The sequence below is a fragment of the Rana temporaria genome, chromosome 4 (assembly GCF_905171775.1).
Source record: "Rana temporaria chromosome 4, aRanTem1.1, whole genome shotgun sequence".
In the NCBI taxonomy this organism is placed as follows: domain Eukaryota; kingdom Metazoa; phylum Chordata; class Amphibia; order Anura; family Ranidae; genus Rana; species Rana temporaria.
Window position 1 is genome coordinate 170,572,404 of NC_053492.1, and position 12,649 is coordinate 170,585,052.

The 12,649-nt window shown below is 41.5% G+C and overlaps 1 protein-coding gene across 7 annotated transcripts in view; it reads right to left on the minus strand.

The window, feature by feature from the left end:
- Positions 1 to 12,649, minus strand: part of PLD1 (phospholipase D1) — a 268,255-nt gene that overhangs the window by 27,915 nt on the left and 227,691 nt on the right. For all 7 annotated transcript variants that reach the window (XM_040349370.1, XM_040349372.1, XM_040349367.1 and 4 more), the window contains 3 exons: positions 10,918 to 11,028; positions 7,759 to 7,847; positions 4,347 to 4,460 (listed from right to left, as the gene is read on the minus strand). In XM_040349370.1, coding sequence (XP_040205304.1) covers positions 4,347 to 4,460; positions 7,759 to 7,847; positions 10,918 to 11,028 — 314 coding nt within the window. The remainder of the gene's footprint in view (positions 1 to 4,346; positions 4,461 to 7,758; positions 7,848 to 10,917; positions 11,029 to 12,649) is intronic.

Sequence of the window (12,649 nt, forward strand, 5' to 3'; positions counted from 1 at the left end):
GTGCTCATTTTTAAAGCCTAATATGCTTGTCGTAAAGCGGTTTTGAGAACCCAGGTCTTGCCCCAGGGAACATGTATCAATGGAAAAAAAAGTTTTAAAAACTGTCATTTTTTATGGAGCAGTGATTTTAATGATGCTTAAAGTGAAAACAAATTTTTTTTGAAAAATTCCTTTAAATATCGTACCAGCTGGGTGTCTATAGTATGCCTGTGAAGTGGCACGTGTTTAAGAAAAAAGTAATTTAAAACTGCTTGCGGCTTTAATGTAATGTCTGGTCCCTGCAATATGGATGAAAATCATTGAGAAAAATAGCACATACACAGACAGTACACCACGTGAAAGTACTTGCAGCAATATCCTCTGCCTGTAGTATTAATATGAGCAGATCCCTGACTCTAGGAATAAATATGAGAAACACCAGCTTTACGTTAGGTGCACAATGTGCAGAGGACACGGACAGTACACACACCACGTAGCTTTAGGTGCACACTGCAGAGGACACAGGCAGTACACACACCACGTAGCTTTAGGTGCACACTGCACAGGACACAGACAGTACACCACAAGAGAATACTGCAGCTAGAACAATCACCTGCCTGCCTTTCAGTAAATTAGGAAGAGCGGATCTAGCTAAACTCAATACAACATATATATATATACATATATATATATATATATATATACACACACACACACACACACACAACACCTGGGATGCATATATATGCTCTATACACTGTAATTCTAACTGACTAGCCCGCCTTCTCTATCTACCTGCAATAAATGACACTCTCTCTCTGTATTAACCACCGCAACACACTACACAAGGCCGACTTGCAGGCAGCCTTTTATAGTGTGGGGCGTGTACTAAACCCCCTGAGCCATAATTGGCCAAAGCCACCCTGGCTTTGGCCAATTATGGCTCTCAGTTTTTTGCAAGCTGTGATTGGCCAAGCATGCGGGTCATAGTGCATGCTTGGCCAATCATCAGTTGTTGTAGACCTCTTGGTAGACTCTCTGACCACTTTCCTCCTGGTTCTTTCATCCAGTTTGGAGCAACGTCCTGATCCAGTGAGGGTCTGTAGTACTAAACACCTTTGACTTCCTAATAATGGACTTCACTTTGCTTCTACGCCTTTGAATTTTTTTTTGTTGCATCTCCTGACTTGTGCCGTCCACAATTTCACCCCATAGATCTTTTGACAGTACCTTGCCACCCATAGTTGATTGTTTGCTTCAGATGCACTACCAGGGAAACTACCAGCTAATCAAAATGACCACAGCTGATCACAGTTGAAAGTCAAAGAGTTTTGTGTGCCATTAAGAAGGTGATTAGCTACACCTGATTGAGTTTCTAAGTCATTTTTAGGAGGGGGTGATCTTTTCCAACTCAATGATTCTGTTTTTTTTGGCACGCTGGTGTTAGACCCCTTTCACACTGACACGTTTTTCAGGCAGTTTAGCGCTAAAAATAGCGCTGCTAAACCGCTTGAAAAAAATCGTGCCCTGCAGGCTTCAATGTGAAAGCCCGAAGGCTTTCACACTGAAGCGGTGCGCTAGCAGGACCGCTCCAAAAGTCCTGCTAGCCGCATCTTTGGAGCGGTATAGGAGCGGGGTGTTTACGGCTCCTATACTCCTCCTTCCCATTGAAATCAATGGGAAACTGCGGTAATACCGCCAGCAATGCGCCTCTACAGAGGCACATTGCGGGCGGTATTAAACCTTTTTTCGTCCGCTAGCGGGGGTTAAAACTGCACTGCTAGCGGCCGAATATCGCGGTAAATACGACGGTATAGCGGCGCTAAAAATCGCACCGCTATACCGTCACCACACCTCCACTGCCCCGTGTGAAAGGGGCGTTACAAGAATGTTGTAAGCTGCACTTACAGCGAAATAAAAACAAAACCTGTGTCTGTCTTCATTTCATAACAAAATGTGATTATTTTAAAGTAGTAATTCTTTTCTATACCGCGTGTGTGCGCATGCACATTTTTATACTCGCACTGTAAATGAGGCCCAAACTAAGCCTAAATTAACCTGGCTAGCACTTTTTTGTTTTGTAAATAAAAACAAACATGTTTTACATTCAAATGAAAGCATAATAAATGTTTATATACAGTCCCTGACAAAAGTCTTGTCGCTTCTCTATTTTGTAGAATTCCTGCTATTAAAGCGGAGGTTCACCCGAAAATCAACTTTTTGTCACTAGATCCAGCATACTGCTGACATCTGCAGTATGCTGGATTTTTAATTTTTTTTATTTGTACTTATGGTTGTAGCCGTATCTCTTCTCCGGCTCCGAGCGGGGAATCCGTCGGGGAATAGGCGTTCCTAAATCAAGCTCAGTTGATTGACGGGCTTGATAAGCGCGTCACGCCATCCGGAAATAGCCGACGTGATTCTCCGCTGCTTACGGCACCTGCGCCTACCGTGTAGAGCTGACTGCGCAGGCGCCGTAAATTGCCGAGAGTCACGTCGGCTATTTCCGGATGGTGAGACGCGGTATCCAAGCCCGTCAATCAACTGCGCTTTATTTAGGAACGCCTATACCCGGAAGGATACGCCGCTCCGTGCAGTAGAAGAAATACGGCTAAAATGATAAGTACAAAAAAAAATAAAAAATAATCCAGCATACTGCAGATGTCAGCAGTATGCTGGAACTAGTGACAGAAATTTGATCTTTGGGTGAACCACCGCTTTAACCTGACTTTTAATTAATCAATTGGTGTTAGAAATAGCTCATATGAAAAGCTTAATCCCTCCCAAATGATGTTTAATGCACTGAAATAAATTAGTTTCACTGAAAAAAGATTGATCATTTAATCAAGACAGAAAAGGTCAAATTTTGGCAAGACAAAAGTTTTGTCGCCTATATAGAAATTGAACAACTTTACTGAAAATCCAAAAATATGTCAGCAATTTAGGTAGTGGTGCTGTGAGATCCAAATGTAATATCTTGTATGACTTCCATGAGCTTGAAGGACAGCATCCATGCGGTTTGGCAAGGATTCATACAACTTATTGATGAAGTCATCAGGAATAGCAAAGAAAACAGTCTTGCATGCCTTCCAGAGTTCATAAATTTTCTTTGGTTTCGTCTTCCATGCTTCCTCTTTCATCCTTCATCCTATGCTCAATGATGTTCATGTCTGGTGACTGGGCTGGCCAATCCTGGAGCATCTTGATATTCTTCGCCTTAAGGAACTTTGATGTGGAGATGGAAGTATGCGATGGATCCTGCTGCAAAATTTGGCCTTTTTTATGGTTGGGAATATAAGAGGTAGCTAAGATTTCTTGGTATTTTAGACTATTGATGTTGCCTTCCACCTTGCAGATCCCTCACACACCCCCATACTGGATGTAACCCCAGACCATGATTTTGCCTCCACCAAACTTCACTGTTTTCTGGGTAAATCTGGGCTCCGTGCAGGTTCCAGTAGGTCTCCTGCAATATTTGCGGCGACTGTGGTGTAATTCAACAGAAGATTCATCTGAAAAATCCACCTTCTGCCACTTTTCCAGAGTCCATCCTTTTAGCAGGATGTGGCCCTTGGCAAATGCCACACCGTTTTTCAATTGTCTTTTGTTTAGTGCTGGCTTATGGGCACTGATTTGACCATGGAGGCCATTTCGAGACAGAATCCGACAAACTGTTCTGGTTGACACAGGGACTTCAGGGGACCAGGTCTCGTGGAGCTCTGCTGCAGTGGAAAATGGGCTGGCCTTGGATTTTCGAGCCAACAAACGGTCCTCTCGAGCAGTTGTCTTGCGGGGTCGGCCTGACCTGGCCTTGTCCAAAACGTCTCCAGTCTCTTCAAATCTTTTTTTTATCCTCTGATCTTGACGCTGAGACACATTGAAGGTGTCTGCCACATCAGCAGTGGATCTGGTCTTCTTCAGCCTCTTAAAAATCAACACTTTAGTCTCCAGGTGAATCTTAGGCATGTTTGCAGAGGTCTAGTTGCAGTTGAGAAGGTCTAGTGTACTGGTGTTCTTTTTATACACACCTGAGACCCAATTGATCCATTATTAGTCACAGGTGAAACTCATAACAAGGCGACAACACTTATGTCTTGGCAAAAATTGACTCAATGGGCTTTACCAAGCTGTGAATAATAGAATACTTTGTCAGTTTAGTTTTGCACCGAAACATTACAAAAGCTGTTGGGATTAAAATGACCCATTTCTTGTAACAAAATCTTGATTAGAAATATATTTTAGCGATACGTCAAATCAATTTGTACACAAGCGACAAGACTTCTGTCAGGGACTGTATGATCGCAGTGCAATAATATTTAAAAAACAGTGCAGCAATTTCATGAACATATTGTTTTGCTTTGCATTACCTGTAGTTGAAATGCATGATAGCCTGCAAGGCATTCCCTCCTCCAGTTGAAATATCTCCTTCAAACCCAGGGAGGAGCGGAGTGATGACATACACTCGATACCTTTTGTTTTCCCTGCAAGACAGAACATAGTACACCTAATGACACTTCTGTACAGTAGCGCTTTTTTTTTTTTAAATCGAGGTAGCTGCATTCTATCCCCTAATTAACACATCTTACTACGTCAACAGGTTGTTAATATTTAGCATAAAGAATCCAATTTATTATTTTAAGGCTAATGGGCTCAATATACAAAACTAAGACACCAGGATAAGGATATTTTCAAAAACATGGCAGTTACATGGCAGCTTTTTCCAGAACAGCACCCAAGGAAACCTAAATAGGTGCTAGAATATTAAATGATTTGGTGGCGGTAATGACCAATAGGGAGGCACAGGTAACAGGTAGGGACAAACCAGACAGCAAACAAGCAGGCTTTGGTTGCAAACGCGCAATATTGCACACCATAAGATTTGGGGCTCCCAAAATTACCTGAAAACAGGATGGGTCAACAGGCATCAAGAGACGGCTACTTCCCCGATTCAGCAAACAGCTTAAAGTAGAATTATAGGCAAAAACATATTTTTTCCCCATTTTGTATAGAGTGGGGAGGGTTACAACCCCTGTTCGATTTTTTTTCTCCATCTGTATCCCATTTTAGAGATTTTCCATCACTTCCTGTCTTGTAGCAAAAAAAAAAGATTTCCCCTCTATTACTTTTCTAGGGGACTACACAAAATATGGGATTTTCTTTACTCTCATGGATAATGGGAAACAGGACAAATAGAGAAGGTAAAGCACAGACAGAAAAAAAAAAAAAACTGAGCCCTCCCCACTCTTCTCCAAAAAAAAGAAAGAAAGATTTGCCTTTAGTTATACTTTACCAACTCGAATGAAGCACACATAATGCGGGAAAACGACTGTTTTATGCTATGAAAGCCACATTCAGTAAGCTGCACTCATTTCTAAAGACATTATAAACCTTTGTACTTGAACCTTGTGTTTTTCACCTGCATAAAATGTGAATTGATCATGTAGTTTCATAGCGTCATTGGTTGCCTTGTATGTACAGTATATTTTAGAAACGTTTGACACAGGAAATGTGAAGATTTATTTATGTGTTCAATATGATGCATGTGGCATGGCACTGCACAGGTTAATGCATGTCCTCTGTCTGTTGTCAAATTTCCTGTAAAGAAACTATATATTCCACAGTCTCTCAGTCTAATGCTCTGCAGGTGAGAGCTAAACAGTAATTAAATGTGACACACAAACAAGCAGAGAACTCATCATGCTGGAAGATGCAATTTCATCACATTAACACTCCCACATTTGAGATGCAACACAAAGTAAATTGCAAGGCATACCCTGGATGCTGTTTGGCCTGGAACAAGATACCTTTCCCTCTGAAGAATAGACACAGGCTAGTTGCATCAATCCATGGATTTAGGAAAATCAACTGGCAATTACACTCAGAACTGCAGTCACATCGTCAGATTGTGATCATTACCCGTTTAATGAGCACCTCACATAGGAGTACATCGACAGAGCAGCTCCCTGCGCCGAAATACCCATCTAGTACATGATCCAGCATTTCTAAGTAGGGGGGTGCGCATGTTCGCTAGCTGTGCTGAGGAAGTCCTGCCCATGGGACGTAACGTGTACGAGGGGTTGGAGTTGGGTGTGACGTCACTGTATGCTGTATACACTTGTCAGTGTCTTCCGACTGTGAGCCTGCACTCGGCTGAGAGTGCTGACACATGTGAGTGTACTTTTATTGTGTTTTAAATAAATGCTTTTTTGCTACTGAGAGATCTCTCTCCCTTTTATTCCTATGTCCATCATTGCTGTCATTTGTGGGCCTTTCATTGTTATCCGGCGTTACCAAGCGACTTCCTGACCGATATTATTAGGACCGGAGATTGATTGCCATGCTTTGTGACCTTTTGAAGGTCGAATTTATGAGGTGAGAGGCCATCTTTACTTCTTGGTGGAGGATCTCTATCTGGTCACCTGTTCTGAACCTGCACCATTTAATGAAATTCACATGGATTTCTCCTTCACTCATTCACATATGAACTATTTCTATTTTGTATTATTTTAATAATTTTGCGCTGCACTGTTTCACTATATATGTTGCTTTTTGGGAAGTTTATTTGAATTTATCCTAAGTGCTGGCTAGCAATATTTCATACAGTTATATAATTTAATTTATTTTTACTTTTCCAGCGCTGAATACTTCTTTTTGTGTGACAAAGCACAAGCCAAACAGCGGGTGTCGGCTAATGATTGACCGCCGGCACCCACTGATCGACGATGAGGAAGACAAGACAGGATAGAGCTCTGTCAATTTAAACAATACAGAGTTCTGTCCTGTGAGTGGGGATGTGCTGGTTCTTGTTTCCCTGCAATAGCAGGGAAAAAAACCCGGCACATGTCTTAGTAAAAGCACCTTACAGTAAACACACAAAACACTGTTAGGCAAAGATTTAATGCTTTGATCACCCTAGATGTTAACCCCTTCCCAGCCAGTGTCATTAGTACAGTGACCATGCAATTTTTAGCACTGATCACTGTATTAGTGTCACCGATTCCCGCAAAGTGTCAGTGTCAGACTGCCCACCATACCATCACAGACCTGCTATAAATTCGTCACGTTTACTAGTATAAATGAAAATTACATTATATATACACCATAGTTTGTAGACACTATAACATACGTAAATCAATAAACAATTAGAGATTTTTTATCAAAAATATGTAGCAGGATACATTTTGGCCTAAATCTATGAAGAAATTTGATTTTTACTTTTTTTTATGGAATATGTTTTATAGCAGAAAGTAAAAGATATTGTTTTTCGTTTCCAACTTTTCAGTCCCTTTTTCGTTTATAGTGCAAAAAAATTTAAAAACTCAGTGGTGATCAAATACCACCAAAATAAATCTCTATTCATGGGGGGGGGGGAAATTATATGCATTTCATTTGTGTACAGTGTTGCATGACCACAAAATTGTAAGTTAAAAGTAACGCAGTTCCAAAAAGCAAAAAAAATGGCCTGGTCATTAAGGTGGTTAAATCTTCCACTGGTCAGGTGGTTACAAGGTAAGGCAAACAAAGAGCACAAAGAATATAATTATACGAATACCTAATTAAAACAAAAACATTTTGAAAGAGTAAAATGTCTTTATGTGCAGTAATCCACATCAACCAATCCAAATAAATCTTAGTAGAATGTATTCTGGTTGGTTGTTATGATTTGCTGCACTTATAAATTGCCAGCTAATAAATCTTTAATGAATTAGGCAGCAATTGTTAGCTTATTTCTGGTGTAAGTGTACTATTAATTAGGTGAGAGGTTACAGAAACATTTACCTGTGAGCTTTGATGATTCTTTGAGCGATGGTGTCACCAATTTTGTTAAACACAACTTTATTGTCAGAACAGCTGATAAAGAACTGGTTCTGTAAAAAAGTAATATTACAATTTTTTTTTTTATTTATAAAACATGGGAGTGTAAAATGGAAAAGGAGAATAGAAAAATATAGGGGGTACATAGAAGGGAGATAAAGAAACAAAACGTGCAGAGAAAGTGGGTGAGAAAAGAGTAATAGAAAGAGCAGAATAGAAAGAAGAAACAGAAGATGAGAGTAACAGGGTGAGGAAAGAGAATAGTGCGAGAAAGGAAAAGAAGAGGAGGCAAGAGAGATACAAAAAGGTATTGAGATAAACATAGAGAGAGAAACCGACAGAATGGTGGACAAAGAAAGCGAAAAACAGATGTACAGAGGGGTAAATACACAGCTCAAAAAAATTAAAGGAACACCTTGAAAACATCTCAGTTCTCAACGGGCAAAAATCTCATGCTTGATATCTATACTGATATGGACTGGGTAATGTGTTAGGAATGAAAGGATGGCACATCATTTAATGGAAATGAAAATTATCCACCTACAGAGGGCTGAATTCAAAGACACCCCGAAAATCAAAGTGAAAAAAATTATGCAGCAAGCTAGTCCATTTTGCTGAAATTTCATTGCAACAACTCAAAATGGTCCTCAGTAGTTTGTATGGCCCCCAAGTGCTTGTATGCATGCCTGACAACAGGGCACGCTCCTAATGAGACGACGGATGGTGTACTGGGGTATTTCCTCCCAGATCTGGACCAGAGCATCACTGAGATCCTGAACAGACTGCAACCTGGAGGCACTGGATAGACTTAAACATAATGTACCAGAGGTGTTCTTTTGGATTTAGGTCAGGTGAGCGTGGGGGCCATTCAATGGTATAAATTTCTTCATCCTCCAAGAACTGGCTGCATGCTCTCGCCACATGAGGGCATTGTCATGCACCTGGTGGAATCTAGGACCCACTTAGTTCCCGATACTCAATGGCAGTCAGGGTGCCATTGTGTAGCCTGTAGAGGTCTGTGCGTCCCTCCATGGATATGCCTCCCCAGACCATTACTGACCCACCACCAAACCGGTCATGCTGAACGATGTTACAGGCAGCATAAAGTTCTCAGTGGCTTCTCCAGACCCTTTCACGTCTGTCACATATGCTCAGGGTGAACCTACTCTCGTCCGTGAAAAGCATGGGGCACCAGTGGCGGACCTGCCAATTCTGGTGTTCAATGGAAAATGCCAATCAAGCTCCAGTGTCCAGCAGTGAGCACAGAGCACACCAGAGGTCGTTGGGCCCTCAGGCCACCCCCATGAAGTCAGTTTGACTGTTTGGTCAGAGACATTCACACCAGTGGCCTGCTGGAGGTCATTTTGTAGGCCTCTGGCAGTGCTCATCCTGTTCCTCCTTGCACAAAGGAGCAGATACCGGTCCTGCTGATGGGTTAAGGACCTTCTACGGCTCTGTCCAGCTCTCCTAGGGTAACTGCCTGTCTCCTGGAATCTCCTCCATGCTCTTGAGACTGTGCTGGGAGACACGGCAAACCTTCTGGCAATGACACGTATTGATGTGCCATCCTGGAGGAGTTGGACTGCCTGTGCAACCTTTATAGGGTCCAAGTATCGCCTTGTGCTACCAGTAGTAACACTGACCCAAGCCAAATGTAAAACTAGTGAAAAACAGTCAGAAAAGATGAGTAGGGAAAAAAAATGTCAGACACCTCCCCCTGAAAAAACATTCCTGTTTTGGAGGTCGTCTCATTGTTGCCCATCTAGTGCACCTGTTGTTAATTTCAATTAACAGCAAAGCAGCTGAAACTGATTAACAACCCCCTCTGTATACACCCCTCCCCCTTTGCTACTTAACTGACCAGATTAATATCCCAGGAGTTCTGATTCAAAAGTGTTCCTTTAATTTTTGGAGCAGTGTACAAAGAAAGAAAGACAAAACCTTGTATTAGCTGTAAAAGATTGGTTGTAAAGCTGCATTCCAGAGAGGTTTTGTTCACACGAGTGATTGAGCAAAATCCCTAACCAATTCCCACATTTACAATTTTCTGAGCAGTAGTTGTATTTCAAAGCATTGATGCCATGTTTAACGTGACAAAGTTTCATACTGGATAAAAAGGAAAACCGTTCTAGAACCTGTTTGATATTGGCTTAATATTCTGTATTGCCACTGCTAGGAATATGCCTGTACATGAGAGCAAGTTATTCACTTGTTTTTAGGCTGATCATTGGTAGTCCCAATTACTCATCTGTTGAGAGGTTATCTATCACTGGTCCATCCCTGGATGTTTGATTGTGGCTTTGTGTTCCTGCTGTCGGGTACTTTTGACCAACTATTTCTGCTTTTCTTTGATTACTCTCCTGTGATTAAATCTGACTCTTCCAGCATTCCTGGCTCCAATTCTTTAACCCCGTGTTAGCAAACTTGCTCTGTTTAACCTCTCTTGTGTGCTGTGCATATGAGAATATTTGGAGTAGTCTACACTGTTTGACTGAGCAAAGCTCATTTGAAGGATTCCTGCATATCCAAGAGTATTCAAAACCCCTAGCTCTGTCTCAACACTTGTCTGACATTTAGTTCCAGGTTACGCTCTTGGTGCACTGATCTCAATTTTTGTCCCAACCTCTGTGTTGCCCATCTGCTCCAAACCTCTCCTCTGTGGACTTTCCAGACTATCCCAGAGAATTCTCTCATGCTCATTATTTTTTTTTGTCTTTAGGCTTGCCTGGGAACACACATGGCTTATTCCCTATGGTACTGCATACTTTGGCCTGTCTGACAATCCCAGGCTTCCTGGCTCAACATAGCTGGGGAAAGATTAGCCCAAATGAAATATTTAAATTTACAGGAAACTTGAATTTCAGCTTTAAATCTTTTAGGATATGCATATACCAGTTTTGTCTACTATTAGACTGAATGCTGTTAGGTTTGCCAGGTCTACCTTTTAGGTTTTGACCCAATTTTCAAATGAGATTTGTTCCAGGTTATTTAGATTGGTCAGAAGACACAATTTTAAAACAGCACACAGCACTGTCAACGTAGGCAATCACAATCCCCTTTAGTAGGTTATGTTATGCATCACAATTACAGTCCAAATTGGAGCCAGTCTGTATTTTCTCATACCTCAATGTATATGTAGTGATTGCTGTTTTCGATTATGTCGACGTATGCATTGTGAATGGACTCTTCATGGTACTTTATACCTGCTGACCAGTCTGCTGCAGAACGTATCACCTAGGAAGGGACAGAAGAGGAACACTAGACATAAGACAAGAATCAAACTCGTTTGTCAGAAAATATGAGCAGCTCAGGGCAGGTAATGTGTTGTACCAGCTGCATTCAAATTTTGCTCATACCAGTTATGTAACCCAACATAAAAACCAGCCTTTCCAAACCTTTTACCATGGGGGAGGCCCTAAAATAGTCTTCAGATTTCAGGGAACCCCCAATATAATGAGACCTACAAGCTCATGGCAAAAAAGTATAATCAGTGGGTTGTAGACATAGTTGGTAAGGTTGAATAAAGACAGCAGTTTAGCCTGTGTTTATATCAATACCATTTTCCATATACCTGTATATTGAGCTTGCCAAGATGCCCACCCAAGCCATTTTTTTTTTAAATTAGCGACAATCCTCGCTGACACCACCAACTGTGAAAGGGAATTTTCACATCCTTGCGGCTTACTGCTCTGACAGTGAAGAATCCCTTAAGCTGTTTTAAAGTGATACTATATTGGGGGGGCTGCTGCACACAGAAGGTTTTTTTTTATCTTAAAGGGTTAGTAAAAGTTATTTTTTTTTAAATAAACATGTCATACTTACCTCCACTGTGCAGTTCATTTTGCACAGAGTGGCCTGTTCCTCGTCTTCTGGGGTCCCTCGGCAAGGAGGTTAGCTTGCGGGCGCGCTCCCATGATACAGTCGGTGGCCATAGCCGCCAAGTGTATCACTCGCCCCTGCCCCCGGCGCATCATTGATTTGATTGACAGCAGTGGGAGCCAATGGCTGTGCTGCTATTAATCATCCAATGAAGAGCCGAGAAGACCGGGCCGAAAAAGCCAGCGCGTTCATGACGTGGGAATTTCGAGGGCTCAGGTAAGTAAACAGGGAGGCTGGGGGACTTGTAAGCATTGGATGCTTTTTTCACCTGAATGCATAGGATGCATTCAGGTGAAAAAATGGGAAGCTTTACAACCCTGTTAACGCATAAAATGCATTAAGATTTAAAAAAAAAAAAAAACCTTCTGCCTTTACAACAACTTTAAGGTTAAACCACTTCTCATCCAACTTTGTGTGGTCACATGTCCTAAACCAACCTGAGACTGAATAGTTTTCTCTCTATACTAGAATCACCTTTGAGAGATTTGTATATTGCCATTATATCTCCTCCAAATTGTCTCTGCTCCAGGGAGAATAAGTTAAATGCTTGCAGTCATTTCTCATAATGGAGGTTCTTTAGTTCCCTTATTAGTTTTGCTGCCTCACTCCAGTTTCAGCACATCCTTCCAGAACTGGACGCCAATCTCAAGATGCAGCCAGCCTTATTCTTGAGTAAATTCCCTTTTTAATGCATGCCAATAGTGTGCTAGCTTTGCTTGCTGCAGGTTGACATTGCATGCTATTGCTGAGGCTGTTATTTATTAGGACCCCCAGATGTTTTTCCATCCTGGATTTCCCAAAGTTTCTCTCCCCAGTGAGTAACTTGCATTCATATTTTTAGCCACCAAGTGCATTACTTTACATCATTTGCCATGTAGTTGCCCATCCCTTTATTTTATTGAGGTCTTTGTGTAAAGTTTCTGTATTCTGTTGTGAAGTTATTGCCCTGCTTAGCTTTATATCAGCAAACACTGAG